At 37.2% G+C, this 26,932-nt stretch overlaps 2 protein-coding genes across 6 annotated transcripts in view; one reads left to right on the forward strand and one right to left on the reverse strand.

The window, feature by feature from the left end:
• The first annotated feature begins 1,632 nt into the window (after nucleotides 1–1,632).
• Nucleotides 1,633–21,794, forward strand: C1H1orf146 (chromosome 1 C1orf146 homolog). The gene is made up of 5 exons (XM_036872921.1): nucleotides 1,633–1,742; nucleotides 18,697–18,790; nucleotides 20,268–20,436; nucleotides 20,838–20,916; nucleotides 21,597–21,794. Exons 1-5 carry the CDS (start codon nucleotides 1,674–1,676, stop codon nucleotides 21,729–21,731), a joined length of 546 nt encoding a protein of 181 aa, XP_036728816.1. The 5' UTR covers nucleotides 1,633–1,673; the 3' UTR covers nucleotides 21,732–21,794.
• Nucleotides 21,795–22,341: 547 nt separating this feature from the next.
• The window catches only part of GLMN (glomulin, FKBP associated protein), a 47,203-nt gene continuing 42,612 nt past the window's right edge, over nucleotides 22,342–26,932 (reverse strand). For 4 of the 5 annotated variants that reach the window (XM_036871160.1, XM_036871154.1, XM_036871177.1 and 1 more), the window contains exons 17-19: nucleotides 24,151–24,262; nucleotides 23,290–23,372; nucleotides 22,342–23,180 (exon numbers count right to left, since the gene is read on the reverse strand). In XM_036871160.1, coding sequence (XP_036727055.1) covers nucleotides 23,070–23,180; nucleotides 23,290–23,372; nucleotides 24,151–24,262 — 306 coding nt within the window. In that variant the 3' untranslated portion in view covers nucleotides 22,342–23,069. The remainder of the gene's footprint in view (nucleotides 23,181–23,289; nucleotides 23,373–24,150; nucleotides 24,263–26,932) is intronic. The other variant, XM_036871187.1, reaches the window with a different exon arrangement.

Here is a 26,932-nt window from a genome sequence, read left to right on the forward strand (position 1 = left end):
AGAAAAGGAAATCTAATAGAAAAATAGGCAGAAGACATACACTTGTCACAGAAGTGGAAATATGGCTTAAGGGTGTTTAGTCTCAATAATAATCAGAAAAGTACCAAATTTAGACCACAATGAAATTCAATTTAATGCTACTAGCTTTGCAGTAATTAATTTTTACCTTTCTTCCCACCCACCTACCTCAGACGTGTATACCTTCAACTTTAATGCACTGAACTTCTTAAAATTCTGTTATTACATCATTTTCTTTTATTGTCTGGTTGCCAGTGTACAGTGCTTTGTTGTTATTGCCGCCTAGAATGCTTCTTCTTCCCTTAGTGCAGTGGTTCTTTAAGTGTGGTCCCCAGATCAGCATCAAGCATCACCAATGTATTTGTTAGAAATGCCCCACCACTGAACTGTCTTTTCAAGGATGTTTGTATAGTGAATAACTGTAAGTTAGAGACAGTATTTCACTCTAGAGCAGAGGGCAGGTTTCCTTGCAACCCCATTAAAAAAGGTTGGGATTTCCTGAGCTCAGGGTTCCTTTCCTATAATGCAACCCACTGTGTGTACACAGCGTTACCTGGCTTTTGTCTCATCACCTGATGGAACTGCCCTTGGGGAACTGCTGGAAGAAAATGATGATACTCTTATTACTGTGAGTAGAAAGCTGTCCCGTGTCTCTAACCCAAGAGTCTTATGTCTTTTGTTATATCCATGAAACTCTGGCAGGCTAACTTTTTAGTTTGCAAGTAGGATAAAATTTCAGACCTTTCATAGTCCTTGACACACGTCTTTCTTCTTTAAGTTAATGCTCTGAAATGGGAACCATTGCTTTTAATAATTCTTAATAGGAAGCATAATATTGAATGAGCTTAATGTATAACAAGACAGATATTTTTTCAGTGTCAATTTTTTTTTTTGGCTGTGTTGCGTTTTCGTTACTGTGTGCGGGCTTCCTCTAGTTGCGGCAAGTGGGGGCTACTCTTTGTTGCGGTGCACAGGCTTCTCATTGCAGTGGCTTCTCTTGTGGAGCACGGGCTCTAGGCACGCGGGCTTCAGTAGTTGTGGTGCACGGGCTCAGTAGTTGCAGTGTGTGGGCTCTAGGGCATTCAGGCTTCAGTAGTTGTGGTGCATGGGCTCTAGAGCGCAGCCTCAGTAGTTGTGGTGCACAGGCTTAGTTGCTCTGTGGTATGTGGGATCTTCCCAGACCAGGGATCAAACCTGTGTCCCCAGCATTGGCAGGCAGATTCTTAACCACTGTGACACAAGGGAAGTCCCAATTTTTTAAAAAATATATTTATTTATTTATTTGGCTGCGCCAGGTCTTAGTTGAGGCACACGGGATCTTCATTGCCGCATGCGGAATCTTCATTGCCGCATGCGGGCTCTTTAGTTGTGGCATGCAGGCTCTTAGTTGCGGCATGCAGGATCTAGTTCCCAGACCAGGGGTGGGACCCAGGCCCCCTGCATTGCGAGTGTGGAGTCTTAACCACTGGACCACCAGGGAAGTCCCATCAGTGTCAAATTTTGACTTTCAAATATTCTTTAGAATGTCTCCATGACCCTAATTTTATTTCTTTCTGTAATTTACTCATTCATCAAGCAAACACTTCTATGTGTTCTTTTTGTTCTTATTTTTCTCAGATTGTTGGCACCACTAGAAGCTGGCTTGATACAGAGAGATGGCTGAAAGTGATGGAAAAGAAAAAATTAAATGGACAACCACCATTATTATTAGCTCATCTCTTAAGGTAAAAGAGGCATTTGGGCCATTGATCTTGAATTTAAAATTAAAAGCAATAGAACAATATTTTTAAATATCTTTAGCTTGATTATCCAAAGTTGTGTGAATCAGCAAGTACATAATCTAAAATGTATTTTAAAGATAAATTATGAATGTCCCTGCATCCATTTTCCTACTGCTCTAAATATTTGAAGGTTGGAAATTTTCTAAGTTCCTTTTTTTTTTTCTCACTAAGCCTATTCTAATAGAGATGTTAAATGATTACAGAAACAATGCATATGCACATATATATTACTTAAGGTTTTTTGGAAGGTAAACAACAGAAACTGATCTGTCTAGACTTAGTGGCCTTGGGAGGAGGCTGTCTCCCTACAGTTTGGATGGGGAGGGAATGGGAGTTGAATGCCTGAGGGCAGTTGGTCACTCCACAACTGTTTTTAACTCCTCAGCCAACAGGATTTCTCCATTGCCCTGATGTTTATCTTTTGGCCACCACCTAATGTCTAGAATGAAGGGGCAAGAAATGATTATTCCATGGTAAATAAGAGAGAGGCTAGAATAAGACTCTGAATACGATTTTTTTTATTCACCCTATCCATTCACTGCTGCCTCAAGCTGCACTTTGCTCTTTTGGCTTTAGCCATCTAGCACCATACCACATACCCATTTAAGACAGCCTCAAGGTTCACTGGAATTTTTCATGCTTCTTTTTGTTAGGTTTCTGGAATCCATATTTCTCTCTTGTTTCTTTAGCTTTTCCAGACTGATTTTGAGAGCGGGAGACAGCAACCCATGCTAATGTGCTTGTTTTGTGCTTTCTATTTGTCCCACCTTTTCTTTTTTTTTATTATTTATTTGTTTGTTTATTTATTTGGCTGTGTCGGGTCTTAGTTGCGGCATGCGGGATCTTTCATTGTGGTGTGCAGGCTCTTCGTTGTGGCACGCAGGCTTCTTTCTAGTTGTGGCGCGTGGGTCCCAGAGCGTGCAGCCTCAGTAGTTGTGGTGTGCAAGGCTCTAGAGCACACAGGTTTAGTTGCCCTGCGGCATGTGGGATTTTAGTTCCCCAGCCAGGGATCGAACCTGTGTCCCCTGCATTGAAAGACGGATTCTTAACCACTGGACCACCAGGGAAGTCCCACGTCCCACCTCTTCTCTGTTTCTTTTTTCTCTTCTTTTTTGCCTCCTTTTGTATTGATTGGTAATTTTTTCTCATTTTTTTTCTTAACTAGCTTTGAAAGTTATATGCTCTATTTCTGTTTTTTAATAGTTACCCTAGAAAATTTAACATGTATACTTAGCCCCACAAAATCCAAAGTAAATAATTATTTTTATCTTCCTCTTAAATGACAAACAAATCTTAGAACACTGATTCCAATCACCCTTTTCTGTATTATATTTTGTTATCATATACAGTTTAATTCTATCAATTTTTTAACTCAACAAAGTGCTATTATTTTCTAAAGTTAGTGTTTGTTTAGATTTACTCATGTCTTTGTTACTTTCTTTGCTCTTCTTTTCTTCTTTTGGCTCAGACCTTCCATTTTGGATCATTTTCTTTTTTATCTGAAGAATATAATTTAGAAACTACCTAAATGAGGATCCTCTCAGTTTTTGTTAGTATCAAAATACAGTTGACCCTTGAACAACATGGGGTTATAGGCAGTGATGCCCTCACAGTCAAAAATTTACGTTTAACTTTACATTTGGCCCACTGTATCAGCAGTTCTGCATGCGAGGATTCAACCAACCTCAGATTGTATAGTACATGTATTTATAGAAAAAAATCCACATAGAAGTGGATCAACACAATTCAAACCTGTGTTGTATAAGGATCAGCTATATTTTTGTCTTCCCCTTGATCTTGAAAGATGTTTTAAAAATCAATTTAATTGAAGTATAACTTACATACAATAAAATACACACACTTTAAATGTACAGCTTAATGAATTTTGACAAATGTGTATACCTGTGTAACCATCACCCCAATCAAAATATATAGAACATTTTCATCACTCCAGAAAGTTCCTTCATGCCCTTTTGTAGTCAGTCCTTTTCCAGTTCCCCACCTCAAGCAACCTTTGATCTGATTTATCACTATAATTAGTTTTGCCTGTTGTAGAACTTCATATAAATGGAATGATACAGTTTGTACTCTTGTGTCTGGCTTCTTGCATTAAGCATAATGCTTTTGAGATTCATCCATGTTGTTACATATAACAATAATTTGTTATCTTTTCTTTGCTGGGTAGTAGTGTGTTGTATGAGTGTATGCCAGTGTATCTATTCGCTAATAGATAGATATTTGGGTTGTTTCCAGTTTTTGGCTATTATGAATTAAGCTGCTCTGAACATTCATATATGTCTCTCTTAAGACGCGTTTGAATTTCTCTTATAAATACCTAATAATGGAATTGCTGGGTCGTATGATGAGTGTATGTTTACAAGAGACTACAAACTGTTTTTCGAAGTTCACTACAAATGAACACTGAATCCATTTAACTATATAGCTAAACTAAAACTAAATGCAGGGATTATGGTTTTATATTCCCATCAGCAATGTGTAAGAGTTCAAGTTGCTCCAAACTGAAAGATATTTTCCACTAGATTTACAGTTATTTTCCCTCAGTGTACTGAAAATATCTTCACTGGATTCTGGCTTCTATTGTTTTTTGTTTTTTCTTTTGTTTTGTTTTAATTTTTATTTTTTTTAATATCTTTATTGGAGTATAATTGCTTTACATTGTTGTGTTAGTTGCTGCTATATAACAAAGTGAATCAGCTATACATATACATATATCCCCATATCCCTTCCCTCTTGCCTCTCCCTCCCACTGTCCCTATCCCACCCCTCTAGGTGGTCACAAATCACCGAGCTGATCTCCCTGTGCTATGCGGCTGCTTCCCACTAGCTATCTATTTGACATTTGGTAGTGTATATATGTCAGTGCCACTCTCTCACTTCATCTCAGCTTCCCCTTCCCCATGTCCTCAAATCCATTCTCTATGTCTATGTCTTTATTCCTGTCCTGCCCCTAGGTTCTTCAGAACCTTTTTTTTTTTTTTTAGATTCCATACATATGTGTTAGCATACAGTATTTGTTTTTCTCTTTCTGACTTACTGCACTCTGTATGACAGACTCTAGGTCCATCCACCTCACTACAAATAACTCAAGTTCGTTTCTTTTTATAGCTGAATAATATTCCATTGCATATATGTGCCACATCTTCTTTATCCATTCATCTGTCGATGGACACTTAGGTTGCTTCCATGTCCTGGCTGTTGTAAATAGAGCTGCAATGAACATTGTGGTACATGACTCTTTTTGAATTGTGGTTTTTTCAGGGTATATGCCCAGTAGTGGGATTGTTGGGTTATATGGTAGTTCTATTTTTAGTTTTTTAAGGAACCTCCATACTGTTCTCCATAGTGGCTGCATCAATTTACATTCCCACCAACAGTGCAAGAGGGTTCCCTTTTCTCCACACCCTCTCCAGCATTTATTGTTTGTAGATTTTTTGATTATGGCTGTTCTGACTGGTGTGAGGTGATACCTCACTGTAGTTTTGATTTGCATTTGTCTAATGATTAGTGACGTTGAGCATCCTTTCATGTGTTTATTGGCAATCTGTATATCTTCTCTGGAGAAATGTCTATTTAGGTTTTCTGCCCATTTTTGGATTGGGTGTTTTTGGTTTTTTGATATTGAGCTGCATGAGCTGCTTGTATATTTCAGAGATTAATCCTTTGTCAGTTGCTTCATTTGCAAATATTTTCTCCCATTCTGATGGTTGTCTTTTCGTCTTGTTTATGCTTTCCTTTGCTGTGCAAAAGCTTTTAAGTTTCATTAGGTCCCATTTGTTTATTTTTCTTTTTATTTCTGTTTCTCTAGGAGGTGGGTCAAAAAGGATCTTGCTGTGATTTATATCATACAGTGTTCTGCCTATGTTTTCCTCTAAGAGTTTTATAGTGTCTGGCCTTATATTTAGGTCTTTAATCCATTTTGAGTTTAGTATTGTGTATGGTGTTAGGGAGTGTTCTAATTTCATTCTTTTACATGTAGTTGTCCAGTTTTCCCAGCACCACTTATTGAAGAGGCTGTCTTTTCTCCATTGTATATTCTTGCCTCCTTTATCAAAGATAAGGTGAGCATAGGTGCTTGGTTTATCTCTGGGCTTTCTATCCTGTTCCATTGATGTATATTTCTGTTTTTGTGCCAGTACCATACTGTCTTGATTACTGTAGCTTTGTAGTATTAGTCTGAAGTCAGGGAGCCTGATTCCTCCAGCTCCATTTTTCTTTCTCAAGATTGCTCTGGCTATTCAGGGTCTTTTGTGTTTCCATACAAATTGTGAAATTTTTTGTTCTAGTTCTGTGAAAAATGCCATTGGTAGTTTGATAGGGATTGCATTGAATCTGTAGATTGCTTGGGGTAGTATAGTCATTTTCACAATGTTGATTCTTCCAGTCCAAGAACATGGTTTGTTTGTATGATCTTTAATTTCTTTCACCAGTGTCTTATAGTTTTCTGCATACATGTCTTTTGTCTCCTTAGGTAGGTTTATTCCTAGGTATTTTATTCTTTTTGTTGCAATGGGAAATGGGAGTGTTTCCTTAATTTCTCTTTCAGATTTTTCATCATTAGTGTATAGGAATGCAAGAGATTTCTGTGCATTAATTTTGTATCCTGCTACTTTACCAAATTCATTGATTAGCTCCAGTAGTTTTCTGGTAGCATCTTTAGGATTATCTATGTATAGTATCATGCCATCTGCAAACAGTGACAGTTTTACTTCTTCTTTTCCGATTTGGATTCCTTTTATTTCTTTTTCTTCTCTGACTGCTGTGGCTAAAACTTCCAAAACTATGTTGAATAATAGTGGTGAGAGTGGTCAGCCTTGTCTTGTTCCTGATCTTAGTGGAAATGGCTTCAGGTTTTCACCACTGAGAATGATATTGGCTGTGGGTTTGTCATATATGGCCTTTATTCTGTTGCAGTAAGTTCCCTCTATGCCTATTTTCTGGAGGGTTTTTATCATAAATGGATGTTGAATTTTGTCAAAAGCTTTTTCTGCATCTATTGAGATGATCATATGGTTTTTCTCCTTCAATTTGTTAATATGGTGTATCACATTGATTGATTTGCATATATTGAAGAATCCTTGCATTCCTGGGATAAACCCCACTTGATCATGGTGTATGATCCTTTAATGTGCTGTTGGATTCTGTTTGCTAGTATTTTGTTGAGGATTTTGCATCTGTGTTCATCAGTGATATTGGCCTGTAGTTTTCTTTTTTTGTGACATCTTTGTCTGGTTTTGGTATCAGGGTGATGGTGGCCTCGTAGAATGAGTTTGGGAGTGTTCCTCCCTCTGCTATATTTTGGAAGAGTTTGAGAAGGTTAGGTGTTAGCTCTTCTCTAAATGTTTGATAGAATTCGCCTAAGAATTCATCAGGTACTGGGCTTTTCTTTGCTGGAAGATTTTTAATCACAGTCTCAATTTCAGTGCTTGTGATTGGTCTGTTTATATTTTCTCTTTCTTCCTGGTTCAGTCTTGGAAGGTTGTGCTTTTCTAAGAATTTGTCCATTTCTTCTAGGTTGTCCATTTTATTGGCATATAGTTGCTTGTAGTAATCTCTCATGATCCTTTGTATTTCTGCAGTGTCAGTTGTTACTTCTTTTTCATTTCTAATTCTATTTGAGTCTACTTGAGTCTTCTCCCTTTTTTTCTTGATGAGTCTGGCTAATGGTTTATCAATTTTGTTTATCTTTTCAAAGAACCAGTTTTTAGTTCTATTGATCTTTGCTAGAGTTTCCTTCATTTCTTTTTCATTTATTTCTGATCTGATCTTTATGATTGCTTTCCTTCTGCTAACTTTGGGGGGTTTTTTGTTCTTCTTTCTCTAATTGCTTTAGGTGTAAGGTTATGTTGTTTATTTGAGATGTTTCTTGTTTCTTAAGGTAGGATTGTGTTGCTATAATCTTCCCTCTTAGAACTGCTTTTGCTGCATCCCATAGGTTTTGGGTCGTCGTGTTTTCATTGTCATTTGTTTCTAGGTACTTTTCGATTTCCTCTTTGATTTCTTCAGTGATCTCTTGGTTATTAAGTAGTGTATTGTTTAGCCTCCATGTATTTGTGGTTTTTAGAGATTTTTTCCTGTAATGATACCTAGTCTCATAGCGTTGTGGTCGGAAAAGATACTTGATATGTTTTCAATTTTCTTAAATTTACCAAGGCTTGATTTGTGGCCCAAGATATGATCTATCCTGGAGAATGTTCCATGAGCACTGGAGAAGAAAGTGTATTCTGTTGTTTTTGGATGGAATGCCCTATAAATATCAATTAGGTCCATCTTGTTTAATGTATCCTTTAAAGCTTCTGTTTCCTTATTTATTTTCATTTTGGATGATCTGTCCATTGGTGAAAGTGGGGTGTTAAAGTCCCCTACTATGATTGTGTTACTGTCGATTTCCCCTTTTATGGCTGTTAGCATTTGCCGTATGTATTGAGGTGCTCCTATGTTGAGTGCATAAATATTTACCATTGTATATCTTCTTCTTGGATTGATCCCTTGATCATTATGTAGTGTCCTTCTTTGTCTCTTGTAATAGTCTTTATTTTAAAGTCTATTTTGTCTGATATGAGAATTGCTACTCCAGCTTTCTTTTTTTTTTTTTTAATGTTTGCAGCAGTTTTTTTTTATTTATCAATTTTTTTTTAAACATCTTTATTGAAGTATAATTGCCTTACAATGGTGTGTTAGCTTCTGCTTTATAACAAAGTGAATCAGTTATACATATACAGTATGTTCCCATTTCTCTTCCTTCTTGCATCTCCCTCCCTCCCACCCTCCCCATCCCACCCCTCTAGGTGCTCACAAAGCACCGAGCTGATCTCCCTGTGCTATGCGGCTGCTTCCCACTAGCTATCTATTTTACGTTTGGTAGTGTATATATGTCCATGACACTCTCTTACCCTGTCACATCTCACCCCACCCCCTCCCCATATCCTCAAGTCCATTCTCTAGTAGGTCTGTGTCTTTATTCCCGTCTTGCCACTAGGTTCTTCATGGCCTTTTTTTTTTTCCTTAGATTCCGTACATATGTGTTAGCATACTGTATTTGTTTTTCTCTTTCTGACTTACTTCACTCTGTATGACAGACTCTAACTCCATCCACCTCATTACAAATACCTCCATTTCATTTCTTTTTATGGCTGAGTAATATTCCATTGTATATATGTGCCACATCTTCTTTATCCATTCATCTGTCGATGGACATTTAGGTTGCTTCCATGTCCTGGCTATTGTAAATAGAGCTGCAATGAACATTTTGGTACATGACTCTTTTTGACCTATGGTTTTCTCAGGGTATATGCCCAGTAGTGGGATTGCTGGGTCGTATGGTAGTTCTATTTGTAGTTTTTTAAGGAACCTCCATACTGTTCTCCATAGTGGCTGTATCAATTTACATTCCCACCAACAGTGCAAGAGTGTTCCCTTTCCTCCACACCCTCTCCAGCATTTATTGTTTCTAGATTTTTTGATGATGGCCATTCTGACCGGTGTGAAATGATATCTCATTGTAGTTTTGATTTGCATTTCTCTAATGATTAATGATGTTGAGCATTCTTTCATGTGTCTGTAGGCCATCTGTATATCTTCTTTGGAGAAATGTCTATTTAGGTCTTCTGCCCATTTTTGGATTGGGTTGTTCGTTTTTTTGTTATTGAGCTGCATGAGCTGCTTGTAAATCTTGGAGATTAATCCTTTGTCAGTTGCTTCATTTGCAAATATTTTCTCCCATTCTGATGGTTGTCTTTTGGTCTTGTTTATGGTTTCCTTTGCTGTGCAAAAGCTTTTAAGTTTCATTAGGTCCCATTTGTTTATTTGTGTTCTTATTTCCATTTCTCTGGGAGCTGGGTCAAAAAGAATCTTGCTGTGATGTATGTCATAGAGTGTTCTGCCTATGTTTTCCTCTAAGAGTTTGATAGTGTCTGGCCTTACACTTAGGTCTTTAATCCATTTTGAGTTTATTTTTGTGCATGGTGTCAGGGAGTGTTCTAATTTCATACTTTTACATGTACCTGTCCAATTTTCCCAGCACCACTTATTGAAGAGGCTGTCTTTTCTCCACTGTATATGCTTGCCTCCTTTATCAAAGATAAGGTGACCATATGTGTGTGGGTTTATCTCTGGGCTTTCTATCCTGTTCCATTGATCTATATTTCTGTTTTTGTGCCAGTACCAAACTGTCTTGATTACTGAAGCTTTGTAATATAGTCTGAAGTCAGGGAGCCTGATTCCCCCAGCTCCATTTTTCGTTCTCAAGATTGCTTTGGCTATTCGGGGTCTTTTGTGTTTCCATACAAATTGTGAAATTTTTTGTTCTAGTTCTGTGAAAAATGCCAGTGGTAGTTTGATAGGGATTGCATTGAATCTGTAGATTGCTTTGGGTAGTAGAGTCATTTTCACAATGTTGATTCTTCCAATCCAGGAACATGGTATATCTCTCCATCTATTTGTATCATCTTTAATTTCTTTCATCAGTGTCTTATAATTTTCTGCATACAGGTCTTTTGTCTCCTTAGGTAGGTTTATTCCTAGATATTTTATTCTTTTTGTTGCAATGGTAAACGGGAGTGTTTTCTTAATTTCACTTTCAGATTTTTCGTCATTAGTGTATAGAAATGCAAGAGATTTCTGTGCATTAATTTTGTATCCTGCTACTTTACCAAATTCATTGATTAGCTCTAGGAGTTTTCTGGTAGCATCTTTAGGATTCTCTATGTATAGTATCATATCATCTGCAAATAGTGACAGCTTTACTTCTTCTTTTCCGATTTGGATTCCTTTTATTTCTTTGTCTTCTCTGATTGCTGTGGCTAACACTTCCAAAACTATGTTGAATAATAGTGGTGAGAGTGGGCAACCTTGTCTTCTTCCTGATCTTAGTGGAAATGGTTTCAGTTTTTCACCATTGAGGACAATGTTGGCTGTGGGTTTGTCATATATGGCCTTTATTATGTTGAGGAAAGTTCCCTCTATGCCTACTTTCTGCAGGGCTTTTATCATAAATGGGTGTTGAATTTTGTCGAAAGCTTTCTCTGCATCTATTGAGATGATCATATGGTTTTTCTCCTTCAATTTGTTAATATGGTGTATCACATTGATTGATTTGCGTATGTTGAAGAATCCTTGCATTCCTGGGATAAACCCCACTTGATCATGGTGTATGATCCTTTTAATGTGCTGTTGGATTCTGTTTGCTAGTATTTTGTTGAGGATTTTTGCATCTATGTTCATCAGTGATATTGGCCTGTAGTTTTCTTTCTTTGTGACATCCTTGTCTGGATTTGGTATCAGGGTGATGGTGGCCTCGTAGAATGAGTTTGGGAGTGTTCCTCCCTCTGCAATATTTTGGAAGAGTTTGAGAAGGATAGGTGTTAGCTCTTCTCTAAATGTTTGATAGAATTCGCCTGTGAAGCCATCTGGTCCTGGGCTTTTGTTTGTTGGAAGGTTTTTAATCACAGTTTCAATTTCAGTGCTTGTGATTGGTCTGTTCATATTTTCTATTTCTTCCTGGTTCAGTCTTGGCAGTTTGTGCATTTCTAAGAATCTGTCCATTTCTTCCAGGTTGTCCATTTTATTGGCATAGAGTTGCTTGTAGTAATCTCTCATGATCTTTTGTATTTCTGCAGTGTCAGTGGTTACTTCTCCTTTTTCATTTCTAATTCTATTGATTTGAGTCTTCTCCCTTTTTCTCTTGATGAGTCTGGCTAATGGTTTATCAATTTTGTTTATCTTCTCAAAGAACCAGCTTTTAGTTTCATTGATTTTTGCTATTGTTTCCTTCATTTCTTTTTCATTTATTTCTGACCTAATCTTTATGATTTCTTTCCTTCTGCTGGCTTTGGGGTTTTTTTGTTCTTCTTTCTCTAATTGCTTTAGGTGCAAGGTTAGGTTGTTTATTCGAGATGTTTCCTGTTTCTTGAGGTAGGCTTGTATTGCTATAAACTTCCCTCTTAGCACTGCTTTTGCTGCGTCCCATAAGTTTTGGGTCGTCGTATCTCCATTGTCATTTGTTTCTAGGTATTTTTTGATTTCCCCTTTGATTTCTTCAGTGATCACTTCGTTATTAAGTAGTGTATTGTGTAGCCTCCATGAGTTTGTATTTTTTACACATCTTTTCCTGTAATTGATATCTAATCTCATAGCGTTGTGGTCGGAAAAGATACTTGATACGATATCAATTTTCTTAAATTTACCAAGGCTTGATTTGTGACCCAAGATATGATCTATCCTGGAAAATATTCCATGAGCACTTGAGAAAAATGTGTATTCTGTTGTTTTTGGGTGGAATGTCCTATAAATATCAATTAAGTCCATCTTGTTTAATGTATCATTTAAAGCTTGTGTTTCCTTATTTATTTTCATTTTGGATGATCTGTCCATTGGTGAAAGTGGGGTGTTAAAGTCCCCTACTATGATTGTGTTGCTGTCAATTTCCCCTTTTATGGCTGTTAGTATTTGCCTTATGTATTGAGGTGCTCCTATGTTGGGTGCATAAATATTTACAATTGTTATACCTTCCTCTTGGATCGATCCCTTGATCATTATATAGTGTCCTTCTTTGTCTCTTGTAATAGTCTTTATTTTAAAGTCTATTTTGTCTGATATGAGAATTGCTACTCCAGCTTTCTTTTGATTTCCATTTGCATGGAATATCTTTTTCCATCCCCTCACTTTCAGTCTGTATGTGTCCCTAGGTCTGAAGTGTGTCTCTTGTACACAGCATATATACAGGTTTTGTTTTTGTATCCATTCAGCCAGTCTATGTCTTTTGGTTGGAGCATTTAATCCATTTACATTTAAGGTAATTATCGATATGTATGTTCCTATTACCATTTTCTTAATTGTTTTGGGTTTGTTATTATAGGTCTTTTCCTTCTCTTGTGTTCCCTGCCTAGAGAAGTTCCTGTAGCATTTGTTATAAAGCTGATTTGGTGGTGCTGAATTCTCTTAGCTTTTGCTTGTCTGTAAAGTTTTTAATTTCTCCATCAAATCTGAATGAGATCCTTGCTGGGTAGAGTAATCTTGGTTGTAAGTTCTTCCCTTTCATCACTTTCAATATGTCCTGCCACTCCCTTCTGGCTGGCAGAGTTTCTGCTGAAAGCTCAGCTGTTAACCTTGTGGGGCTTCCCTTGTATATTATTTGTTGTTTTTCCCTTGCTGATTTTAATATTTTTTCTTTGTATTTAATTTTTGACAGTTTGATTAATATGTGTCTTGGCGTGTTTCTCCTTGGATTATCCTGTATGGGACTCTCTGCACTTCCTGGACTTGATTGACTATTTCCTTTCCCATATTAGGGGAGTTTTCAACTATAATTCCTTGAAATATTTTCTCAGTCCCTTTACGTTTTCTCTTCTTCTTCTGGGACCCCTATAATTCGAATGTTGGTATGTTTAATGTTGTCCCAGAAGTCTTTGAGACTGTCCTCAATTCTTTTCATTCTTTTTTCTTTATTCTGCTCTGCAGTAGTTATTTCCACTATTTTATCTTCCAGGAAACTTATCCATTCTTCTTCCTCAGTTATTCTGCTATTGCTTCCTTCTAGAGAATTTTTAATTTCATTTATTGTGCTGTTTATCATAGTTTGTTTGCTCTTCAGTTCTTCTGTGTCCTTGTTGAACATTTCTTGTATTTTCTCCATTCTATTTCCAAGATTTTGGATCATCTTTACTATCATTACTCTGCATTCTTTGTCAGGTAGACTGCCTATTTCCTCTTCATTTTTTTGGTCTGGTGGGTTTTTACCTTGATCCTTCATCTGCTCTGTGTTTCTCCGTCTTCTCATTTTGCTTAACTTACTGTGCTTGGGGTCTCCTTTTCGCAGGCTGCACGTTCGTAGTTCCCATTGTTTTTGGTGTCTGCCCCCAGTGGGTAAGGTTGGTTCAGTGGGTTGTGTAGCCTTCCTGGTGCAGGGGACTAGTGCCTGTGTTCTGGAGGATGAGGCTGGATCTTGTCTTTCTGGTGAGCAGGACCGCATCCGGTGGTGTATTTTGGGGTGTCTGTGACCTTATTATGATTTTAGGCAGCCTCTCTGCTAATGGGTGGGGTTGTGTTCCTGTCTTGCTAGTTGTTTGGCATAGGGTGTCCAGCACTGTAGCTTGCTGCTCGTTGAGTGGAGCTGGGTCTTAGTGTTTAGATGGAGATCTCTGGGAGAGCTCTTGCCGTTTGATATTACGTGGAGCCAAGAGGTCTCTGGTGGACCAATGTCCTGAAGTTGGCTCTCCCACCTCAGAGGCACAGGCCTGACACCCGGCTGGAGCACCAAGACCCTGTCAGCCACACGGCTCAGAACAAAAGGGAGAAAAAAAGAAGGAAAGAAAGAAAGAAAAATAAAATAAAGTTTTTAAAATAAAAATTATTAAAAATTAAAAAATTAAAAAGTAATAGTAAAGAGAAAAAAAAATAGAAAGAAGAGAGCAACCAAACCAAAAAAACAAATCCACCGATGATAACAAGCACTAAAAACTATGCTAAAAAAAAAACAAAAAAAAAAACAAAAAAAAAAACACCGACAGAAAGAACGCTAGGACAAATGGTAAAAGGAAAGCTATACAGACAAAATCACACAAAGAAGCATACACATACACACTCACAAAAAGAGAAAAAGGAAAAATATATATATGTCATTGTCCCCGAAGTCCACCGTCTCAATTTTGGGATGATTCATTGTCTATTCAGGTATTCCACAGATGCAGGGTACATCAAGTTGATTGTGGAGATTTAATCCGCTGCTCCTGAGGCTGCTGAGATATTTCCCTTTCTCTTCTTTGTTCGCACAGCTCCTGGGGTTCAGCTTTGGATTTGGCCCCGCCTCTGTGTGTAGGTCACCTGAGGGCATCTGTTTTTCACTCAAACAGGACGGGGTTAAAGGAGCAGGTGATTCGGGGGCTCTGGCTCACTCAGGCCGGGGGGAGGGAGGGGTACGGAATGCAGGGCGAGCCTGCCGTGGCAGAGGCCAGCGTGACATTGCACCAGCCCGAGGCGTGCCTTGTGTTCTCTGGGGGAATTTGTCCCTGGATCACGGGACCCTGGCAGTGGCAGGCTGCACAGGCTCCCTGGAGGGGAGGTGTGGCTAGTGACCTGTGCTTGCACACAGGTTTCTTGGTGGCTACAGCAGCAGCCTTAGCGTCTCCTGCCCGTCTCTGGTATCTGCGCTGATAGCCGCGGCTCACGCCCATCTTTGGAGCTTGTTTAGGTGGTGTTCTGAATCCCCTCTCCTCGCACACCACGAAACAATTGTCTCTTGCCTCTTAGGCAGCTCCAGACTTTTTCCCGGATTCCCTCCCTGCTAGCTGTGGCGCACTAGCACCCTTCAGGCTGTGTTCATACAGCCAACCCTAGTCCTCTCCCTGAGATCTGACCTCCGAAGCCTGAGCCTCGGCTCCCAGCCCCCGCCCGCCCCAGCGGGTGAGCAGACAAGCCTCTCAGCCTGGTGAGTGCTGGTTGGCAGCGATGCTTTCTGCGGGAATCTTTCCGCTTTGCCCTCCGCACCCCTGTTACTGCGCTCTTCTCCGTGGCTCCAAAGCTTCCCGCCTCTGCCACCTGCAGTCTCCGCCTGCAAAGGGGCTTCCTAGCATGTGGAAACTTTTCCTCCTTCACAGCTCCCCACCACTGGTGCAAGTCCCATCCCTATTCTGTCTTTGTTTTTTCTTTCTTCTTTTGCCCTACCCAGGTACGTGGCGAGTTTCTTGCCTTTTGGGAAGTCTGAGGTCTTCTGCCAGTGTTCAGTAGGTGTTCTGTAGGAGTTGTTCCACATGTAGATATATTTCTGATGTATTTGTGGGGAGGAAGGTGATCTCCACATTCTCACTCCTCCACCATCTTGAAGGTCTCTCTCAATGTTTCCCAGTCTTATTTGAATAAGGAACATCTTTTAATATCTCATGGGACTAATATTTAATGAAACATAATTTGGAAAATCTAGTCTTAGCTCCTTGTTATTTTGAAAACTTAACTCTTGAACTTACCTATTTTTTCGTAATTCAATACTTGCTAATTTTATCTTTATTATTTTCTTCTACTATTTTCTTTTTACTTCTCTTAGTTGGCTCCTGGATAGGATAGAATTGAAATTCATCAGCGTGGCATACATGGTCCTAATGATCTGCCATCAGTTATTCCTAACACTGTCTCCAAATTAACTGACTCATATACAACTAACACACTTAAAAGAATCATACTTTCAGGTCTGAATGCCTTTGTCTATGTTTTCTTTCTGTCTACGTTCTTCTCACATTTGTCTTCTTCCTTCACTTGTCTGCTTAATAAACTGTTTTCCATTTAAAAGATTTGCCTCAAATTTTATGAAACTTTCCTGACTCTTTCACATCTGTTACATCCTTTTATATAGTTTCTGGTTCTTTGCCAAAATTCTCAACCTTGCCTTTCATCTCCTTGAACATAGTAAACAGCTATTTTAAAGTATATACATGATAACTTTACTATATGTATCCCCTATGACTCTGCTTCTATTACCTGTTGTTTTTCATAGTTCTCTTTCATGTAATTTTTTTTTTGTATGTCTGATTTTTTTTTAAATTTATTTATTTATGGCTGTGTTGGGTCTTCGTTTCTGTGCGAGGGCTTTCTCTAGTTGTGGCAAGTGGGGGCCACTCTTCATCACGGTGCGCGGGCCTCTATCGCAGCCTCTCTTGTTGCAGAGCACAGGCTCCAGACGCGCAAGCTCAGTAATTGTGGCTCATGGACCCAACTGCTCTGCGGCATGTGGGATCTTCCCAGACCAGGGCTCGAACCCGTGTCCCGTGCATTGGCAGGCAGATTCTCAACCACTGCACCACCAGGAAAGACCTGTCTGATTATTTTTAACTGTGTGTTGGAATTTGTATTTGAAAAATTGTAGAAATAATTTGAGGCCTAGAATAGTGTTATATTCCTCTAGAGAAACCTTAATTCTGCGAGAGAATTAAACCTATAATGTCCTAAGCAGGGTTGCCAGATAAAATACAGGACACTCAGTTAAATTTGAGTTTCAGATAAACAATGAATTTAGTGTAATTTCATCCCACATATTGCACAGGACATACTTATACCAAAAAATTATGTTGTTTATATGAAATTCAAATTTAACTGTATGTTCTATTTTTTTATTTGCTAATCTGGCAACCCAAGCCCTAAGGCTTCTATTTTATGTAATAAAGGAGCTTATCTCCTGTTCATTTAGATGATACTAGTTATGTGAGAATTGAGAAAATAGTCATTCAGATAATTTTCTTTGTTCTGTAGTTGAAATGAGGAGATCTAATTGAGAAGGGTCGCTCTAGGGAGTGCTTCTGCAAGGTACTTGGGAGAACTAGTAATACAGTATCACTTTAATACAATTTTAAGGATTGAAATGGTTTGAAGCTAGGCTGCAGCCCCTGTGAGACCTGTTCTACTTTTGTCAAACGCTCTGTTCAGCCTCTCATCTATCTCTTCCTGAACTGACAGGTGCCCTCTGGAAAAAAAATCACCTAAGTGCTGATCTCTTATCTTTGAATTTCTGTATAGGTCTTGGTCTTGTAATTTTTCACTATCCTGCTAACTCTCTGATGCATTCAAGCAGATTTTTAAACATTTCCAGCTTTTCTAGTTGCCTTCAGCAGGAGGGTTGGCCTAAATTACTTAATCTGCCATCACTGGAAGCAATGTGTAACTTTAAAACAGCAGAAGAAAACTCATGCGAAGAGTCTTAATTGAACTCTAGGTCAGGATCTGTTTGAGTACCATCAAATACTCTTTTTAGGAAGGAAGGGAATCAAGTATTCTATATCTAATTCCGACCTGTGTACTTAAAATATACATGTTCTGAGGCTAAATATAAAGTTTATATAAGGGATTTTTATCTACTTGGAGACTAACAAGCTTGAGTTTTAACCAATCCATAAATAGTATAAACCACTTATATTTTAGTGCTTTGGGTAGTATCTAATTACGTGGGTAGAATAGGAAATTAGATGAATTTTGAAACTCTTAGTATTTAAACCAAAAGTCCTACTGCTGTCTTCATGTTTTCTAACTCACCTAAGGCTTAAAACATTTGAAAAGTATACTAAAAATAACTGTAATGTAAACATGAATTGGAGAATTGGTTGTCTCCTTGTGGTACTCTGTATGGCACTTCATGGTTCTGTCAACCATCTAAGAAACACACCACCATACACCTTCTATTTATACATTAATGCATGTCAGAATCCATCTTCAAGTTGTTTTTCAAAGAGAAGTTTGTGTTTGCTCTTATAGTTTAATACTGTCCTTATTTTCTTCCCTAAGTAACATAACTAGTACACAACTCATTTCCAAACCACAGTGTGTTTCAAAACTAAATATTTTACTTTTTTTTTTTTTTATCTATTTATTTATGGCTGTGTTGGGTCTTCGTTTCTGTGCGAGGGCTTTCTCTAGTTATGGCGAGCGGGGGCCACTCTTCATTGCGGTGCGCGGGCCTCTATCGTGGCCTCTCTTGTTGCAGAGCACAGGCTCCAGACGCGCAGGCTCAGCAATTGTGGCTCACGGGCCCAGTTGCTCTGCGGCATGTGGGATCCTCCCAGACCAGGGCTCGAACCCGTGTCCCCTGCATTGGCAGGCAGATTCTCAACCACTGCGCCACCAGGGAAGCCCCTAGAGATAATTTTTAAAAGGAAAAACTTGAGCTTTTGTGAAATTGAATGCTTACATTTCATATTTAGTTTGATGTGATAAGGGTTTTAGAAAGATATATTTCAATCAATTGTTACCTAAGTGCATACTACAACACTCTGTCTCTGATGATCAAATCTTTAAGTGGTATAGTTATAAAAGAAGCTATTAAACTTATTTTAATTTTTTGATTAGCTTTCATTAAACTCTTTAAAACATGTCTTAAGTTTGTATTTCTGAAAATTTTTTTAAGAGTTATGAAGTTGCAACTGCCCTAGAAAATCGAAGCCATAAGGTTCGGTATTCAGATTCAGTGGAAAATGGATCAATTATATTTTCTCTTTCTGGTACAGTATATTTGCTAACTTCCTTGATTTAAGTTTCTTAATAAATATGTAAGTGTAAATTCTAATAATTTGGTAGTTCAGTTACTAAGTAATAAGCTTAAGGTGTTATCTTTTGGGAGAGGTAAATGTATAAAACTTTGTTACTGCTGCAAAAGCAGTACATATGGCCAATTACAAAATATATTCCTTTTTAGATTACAATTGTTGAACTAAAGCTGAACCAGTGGAGTCTGGTAGATGATGGTACAAACTACTTGCTTTGGAACGAAGTTGAAAATAGAACAAAGCCACCCTCCCCAACAATCAACACTTAAAATATTACCCATATTAACAAAGAGGCCAACATCACGATATTGGTCAAAATCCATATACAAAAACAATATAGAAGAATGTTTTTCATGATTCTGTACAAGAGTTTGCTGAACATAATATTGATATAAACAAATACTAACTAAAGGAAACAAATGGGGACAAATGTTCCTAAAATCATAAAACTGTACAACTGTGAGTCATGGGCAAAGTACAGGAAGGAATTAGATTAGGATATGAGAAAGCTGGGGACATGGGAAGGAGGCAGCTCCACTTGTACTTGGAAAATGACAGAAGTGATAAAAAACATGGAGGTGAAGGATTTTATTAGGATGGTTACAAACAGACCTGTACTCTAGCAGAGATTTTGTAAGACAGGCACTTTCAAAAGCTCCTAGAAATAGACCTCCAGGCTGAAAATGGTCCAACCTCAAATTCATCTTTCCCAGTTGATTAGAGAGCCCTATATGCATTCTCTTATTTAATCCTTTCAACAAACCTATCGAAGAACTATTATTCCAACCTTACAGATGAAGAAATTTAGGTTCAGAGATGTTATATAAATTTTTAGCTCAGGTTGATTCAATTAGTATAATCACATAGTCGCTTTCCTCAGATTGTGTCTTCCTCTCATCTTTTAAAGAGCTAAGTAGATTGTTTCCCTTATGGACCATTCTTATAGGCCTGATACTGTTTCAGAGATCCTAGATATCTACTTACTGTTTTAATTTATATAATAGTTTATGTCCTGATATAAAAGATTCTCCAAGAAATAACTAAAGGCTTGCTTAAAACGACTTTTCTTTAGTTGATTTCCAGCTTTTAAAAATCATAACATGAAAAATTAACATGTAACTAAAATTAGGCATTACTTTCATTGTGGATAGTGCCTTAGAGTAAAAAAGAAAAAGGTTACTGACCAAGAAAGGGTTTTTCCCTTAAATATTTAGATTAAGTTATCCTTTTACACAGAACACTTAAAAGAACTACCTAATTATTTTGTCATGTAAGACTTTCATTATGGTAATTTCCATTTGTTATGGGTTTAGGGCCTGGACACTTACAGCTATGTTTTACTTATAGTTATTTTTGTTGATTTTACTGAGTTTACAAAAAAAAATTTTATCAGTATGACAGTGACATTTTATGTTACACTCACCTTTCCTAGGAGTTGCATTTTTATTGATGGATGCTAAGAAATGCTTTATGTCTGCTGAAGAAACATTTCTAGCCAAAATTGAGAAGTTTATTAACATTCACCGAAATAGTTTTTTGGTTCTGTCTGCTGCCCTGCATGGGCCTGAGGAATGGAAACTGATGTTCAGGATTCAGCAGAGGTATGGACAACAGCACTACAGACCTATTTTCCTGAAATTATTTTATTTACTCCGGTTCTGAATTATTTTAGGCAAGCGAATTATGTTTTGCCAAAAGGTAAACTTTATGTTAACCTGTCATATTTAATAAAATGCAGGCCAAATAGCTAGTCTATGAATCAGGGTGACAAGTTTCAGAGTGCATGCTGATTTATGGGATTCTCCAGCAAGACTAAATCAGAAGTGAACACTTTTTAGTCAATTAAGTTCTGGCTGTAAAGCCATATCAAATCCTCTGTGGAATAAGGCAGGCATGAATGAATAAACAAATGACAAACAATAAGAGGTTTGTCTCTTCTTTCCACTTAAGATAACAGATGTAAGTCATATGAACTATTTAACTTATGAATTTTTTTTTCCAGATTCCTGGGTAGTAACCTACGGATACTTCCAGTACACAACACAATAAATGCTATTAATCTTATGTGCACCATAGCTAAGGTAAGCCACCTAAGGAAAATGACATAACGTACATACACACTGATACACTTTAAGGTTCTTGACTTCAAAATGCACACCCTCTTCGGTAGAACTGACAAATATTCTACTTCTCTTCCCCTCAGAGAAGTTGCTATTTCCGAACACACGCAACTCTTTCCCAAGCCTGAACTTAGCCTCTCAAGTCTTCTCAATTTACTTCCAGTACCAACTACCAGGATCACTCATTTAGAGCCAAAAGAGCATTTGGCCATATATACACAGTGTTGGCCCTATTGGTTACTTAAATCTTCTTTCAAATTCTAAAGTACAAATATTGGTAGTCATGAACTGTCAGAGTGCATACATACTATTTTATAACTTCACTGGTTATCCACTTTCTTTTCATACTTATTCTCCTCTGTAAAGTATGCTCCCAACTCCCATAGGCAGAGTTAGGTGTTCCTTACTCTTATACTTGGAACAGATCCCTGTTGAAGCAATTCTTAATAGTATTCTATTTTTTGGCTTGCACGTCTGAAATCTCTTAAAGACAGAGATCAGGTATTTTTCTATTACTCTAATAACCCATACACAGTACTGATTGATGCTTGTTGAATAAATAATGTTAGGTATTTTATGATGTGACCCTGTAAAAATACCTTATTTCTCAAATAATGTTGCATGTTTATATCTTCTTCCAGATCACCTCCAAACCACACACAGATAGCATCTGCTACAGAATGATAACAACTAAAGCTTACATCATTGAGCAAAGTCCAGTTTGGAAAACACTTCAAAAGATAAAACTGAGTAGTGATACATTTAACCCAAATTAGATTATCAATTATAAATGTTCTTTTGGAAGAATATTAAAATAAAATACATACAATTAAAAATGATTTTATTTTCAGGAGTTCTGTTACTTCCTTTAATAGTGTTCAGAAAAGGGACTTCCCTGGTGGCACAGTGGTTGGGCATCCGTCTGCCAATGCAGGGGACACGGGTTCAATCCCTGGTCCAGGAAGATCCCACATGCCACGGAGCAACTAAGCCCGTGGCCACAACTACGGAGCCTGCACGCCACAACTACTGAAGCCCGCATGCCGTAGAGCCCATGCGCCACAACTACTGAGCCCACGCACCACAAATAATGAAGCCCGCGCGCTCTAGGGCCCACGTGCCACAACTGCTGAGCTCATGTGCTGCAACTACTGAAGCCTGTGTGCACCTAGACCCCGTGCTCTGCAACAAGAGAAGCCACCACAATGAGAAGCCTGCACACCGCAACGAAGAGTAGCCCCCACTCGCTGCAACTAGAGAAAGCCCGTGCGCAGCAATGAAGACCCAATGCAGCCAAAAAAAAAAAAAAAAATGCAGTATCTGCAAAATGCAATAAAAAATGAAGTATATAAAAAAAAGTTCAGAAAAAATCGGTACATACATATATTATAAAAACTCAGATGCAGTTTCTTAATGATACAAATTAAGTTGGATGAACAAATATTTAATTGGAAATAAATATACAGCATTTTCTAATTAGCTCCTTAGGTTAAAGGAAAAGTCATATATACTTTTTTATAATACAAACCAGCCAGTATTTCTAAAATTAATCTTCACGTACGCTTTCACATTGTAACTACTGCTGGAGAGCTGGTGATTGATAGGACTCTGCCCCCTAAGACTCCTGAGGCAGGGAAAAAGAAGGAAATTAAGAGAAGTAGTCGGCTGGTCCAAACTCAAAATTTCTCTCTAAGCTCTCTTAGCTCTTAGTGGTGTGATAGCCAGTTTGATACTAGGAGTTCTAAAATGTAACACAGCATCTAACTGGAACATAAAGTGTATCAGTATTTTTATAAACTCACTACAACTGTATGAATGAATAAAGGCAATTCCAGTACATTTTATGAAGTCATAATATAAAATTATTGATTTGTATTGGATTTTCAATAGTAGTATTTAAAATACACATGGGCATTATTTACCATGTAGGTATCTTTTTAAAACCAAACAATACTACTGATCCATAATGTGTCATCGCTGAGACGGATAAATGAGAAAAGCTACATTTATTTTCTATCAGTGTGTTTTACAGAAAAGCTTTTATAAAGGTATTAAATAAACATAATGGAAAATAGTATATTACTAGTTTTTATTTAGGGGATGGAGCTTTCACTTTATCCCTTATTTTCCTCAGAGGTAGACTTTGTTTTTATTTCAATGAGTTCTTCTACTCGAGCCAGAACACTTTCAATCAAATCAAATGTGAAAAGAGCTGAATGTAGGACCTGCAATGCCAAGAAAAATTAGTGTTATTAAGGCTGCCTTTAAAGCAAAACAGAGCAAAAAAGAGAAAAGACTTCAGCTGTATGTAGCTTAGGAAAATTTCATATCTACCTTAAGCTGCATTTCAGGAGGCATATTCGGGATCTCTTCTCTACCTACAGTTAAAGAACAAAGATCTTTAGACTTCTGGACTTCTGTAAGAGAAAAAAAAAATCGTGTCACACTTAATCATTAAAACAACTCTCAGATTTCAATAATCAATTTATAAGCTACTTTAATCATTTACTAACTTAAAAAATGCCAGTTATTTGTGTAAATTAAGCCTTATTGTTTAATAGCTCAGGGTATGCTAAAATCAAGCTATGAACAAACAAAAATATTAAAATTCTGCAACATGTGAATTAATGTTTCTTTAGGTGAACAGTATTTTGGCAACTTTTTTCTTCAATATAAAATCAGAAATATACCTGCCACACTAAAAAAGACAAAATTTTTAGTAATGCCTACAGAAATACCACCATAGTGAAATAGAAAAGATCACAAGATTATTATAATAGAATTGCTGACTTTAAAAAGCAATTCTGGATCTAAGATTCTTTTTCATAATTTGTACAAACTTAGTAGAGGGTGAAGTGGGGGATGGACCCCACAATACTAAAGGAAGTACAATGACATCCAAACAGAAATACTTGTGATACAATTAGATTCTTAATCAGACCTTGAGGTTTGAAACCAGAATATGCTTCAGTTTGGTTTAAATCTTTGTTAACCCAATTTCAGTGTTAACTGGCATATAGATTTGCCAAGAATCATTTTAATTATAAATAAAATGACTTAGCTATCACAGTTCCCTGTTTGCTCTAAGTTAGACAAGTACAAGATAAAGTTCTTTATTTTGAATATAAATGACAGTTCAAAAAAATATGACTAATTTTTAGACCTAACTTGAAAATGAAACTTCACATTACCAACCTTGGCTATTTTTAATTTCTGCTTCATAATGTGCTTTTGACATATTAAGACCTGTATGGAGTGGCTTTAAGAAATTATTCTCAATCTTTTCGAGTTCTGTCCATAATCCAGTCTGTTTGGAAGAATTAATGAAACAATTAGTTATTTGGTTCAAGATGTATTGATTGCCTACTAGTGTTAAACATGTGCTGACAGTTGGAGAAACAGAAAGGAGTAAGACATGATCCTTGCCTTTCAAGGTAGAGTTGACTGTTTAATAATACATTCATTACTACATCTAGCTATTTTATCTAAATACCAGTCAAAACAAAAATGAACTTGTTCATACACTCATTACTGTGCCATTTGGATAGCTCCTGGTTTTGAGATCTGTAACTTAGAAGTTTTATCCATGAGAAAATTATTTGAGAATAATCCACACGGTCTGAGACATTTCTCTTTCCTTATAAACCATCCCCACAATGACTCTACCTTATAAGTCCCTTCAACTCTTTATCTTTCAAATGATATTCCTGTCACATATCTAGTTCCAGGGGATTAAAAGTTTTTCTAGGGTAGCATTTTTCAAAATATTTTTACCATGACCCACAGTAAGAAATATAATTTACATCACAACTCACATTTATTTATATAGTTGAAACAAAAGTTTCACAGAATGTTCTTTCTATTTATAACATTAAATATAACCTGGTCCTTTCCTTTTTATATATTATTTTTTAATGTCAGGTGTATTGAGGTATCATTTACATACAGTAAAATAAACATTTTTTAGCTGTACAGTTCTGAGTTTTGACAAAGATATATAGTTGTATAACCACCACCACTATAGTTTCACAACCCCAGAAGTTCCCTTGTGCCCCTCTGTAGTCAGTTTTCTTCCCCCACCCCCAGAGAATCACTGGTCTGACTTTTGTTTATATAATTTTTGCCTTTTCCAGAATGTCATATAAATGGAATCACTACTGTGTAGCTCTTTATAATAGAGTGATATTGTGATTTATAATAAATATATACTGTATTTGGTCTCCATCCTGTTCCTGGCAAAGAGCTCCTAAAACTCTTGAATTTCCTAAGTGAAGAACAGTAAAACTGTCTTTTGTTATTTATAACAAGCCCTTTCAGCCATGAATATGACTTTTGGAAAGCCCCTAATTAAGAATGGGGGCTGGTTGCCAGAGGAATCAACCATGTGATTACAGGGTTCCAACTTTCAGCTCCTCTCACCACAAACTCCTGGTAGGAGAGAGGGGCTGGAGACTGAGCCCAACCACCAATGGCAGTGATTTAATCAATCACGCCTATGTAATGAAGCCTCCATAAAAACTCAAAAGGGTGGGTTCAGAGAGCTTCTGGGTTGGTGAACACGTAGAGGTGCTGGGACAGTAGTTTAGGAGAGGGCATGAAAACTCAGCGCCCCTTCCCTCATACCTTGCCTTATGCATCTCTTCCATCTGGCTGTTCCTGAATTACATCCTTCTATAATAAACCGGTAATCTAGTAAGTAAAATGTTTTCTTGAAGTTCTGTGAACAGCTTTAGCAAATTAATCGAACCTGAGGAAGGGGTCGTGGGAACCTCTGACTGATAGCCAGTCTGTCAGCAGCACAGATCAGTACCTGGACTTATGATTGGTATCGGAAGGGGGCTAATGTTGTGGGACTGAGCCCTTAGCCTGTGTAATCTGATGCTATCTCCAGGTAGAGTGTCAGAAGGAGACTGAATTGTAGGACATCTACTTGGTGTCAAAAAAAATTGCTCGCTATGGGAATATCGCTACACATTTGGTGACCAGAAGTGTAAAAAATGAAGTGAAGTACTGAGAGTAGAGCAGAAACACTGGAATGTTTTTCCTCTACAGGTAGAAATTGACAAAATTATTCTAAAACTCATATGGAGAAGCAAAGGATCTAGAAGAGCCAAAAATTTTTTTGTTACCATTAAAACATACTTCTAAATAAATCAATAGACACAATCAAACACTGTATATGCTGGGAAAATAATCTTTCCAGGTCCAAATGAGCCATTTTCTCATTTGCCAAATAATATGCAATTATATACGCTGATAATAAAGTTTCTTTTCTACCTCTACAGAGACTAAAAGAAAGTTGGTAACTTTTCATCTTTCAAAACATTAGGGGGCTTCATTCACAAGTTCAGCATGTTGTTTCTAGCTGTCTCTAATTTTGAAGGTTTTAAGCTTTCATTTGCAAGAAAAATTATATTTTAGACTATCATTTTCATTGGGTATTTACTTTTGATGAAACTATCTTAAATAGTCTTAGCTTTAAAGTCTTATACTCATTTTCTTTCTTTTTAGAATGTGGCTCAAATTAAGGCTAAGTTTACTAATTATTGAGTCAATACTTTTTTGAATATTGTCACTATTTACAGTTTCAGATCAACAGTTCAATGTGAACATGTTTCTGTATTTTTCATTTATTTTTGTTATTGTCATGAATTTGAAAAAATATATCTCCCTCAATAAAAGTTCATTCTGAAAATACAGATTAAAATAATTTGCTTGTAAAACTTCACAATTTTACTGACAGCAGGTACAATTTATTTCCCAATTAACTACATACTATGTTACTATAAAGTTAAACTGTACATTATCATAGCCTTTCTGCTAACTGACCACTAAATACATCATAAGAGATATTGGTAAGCAACATGCATCTTATTCCTAGCCAATCCGTCATATCCCCTCCACTTTCAAACACTGTTCTTCGCAATTGACCACAAAATTTGCTGCAATATCCATAACTCTTACTAAGAATCTGTGC

The sequence above is a fragment of the Balaenoptera musculus genome, chromosome 1 (assembly GCF_009873245.2).
Source record: "Balaenoptera musculus isolate JJ_BM4_2016_0621 chromosome 1, mBalMus1.pri.v3, whole genome shotgun sequence".
Classification (NCBI taxonomy): Eukaryota; Metazoa; Chordata; class Mammalia; order Artiodactyla; family Balaenopteridae; genus Balaenoptera; species Balaenoptera musculus.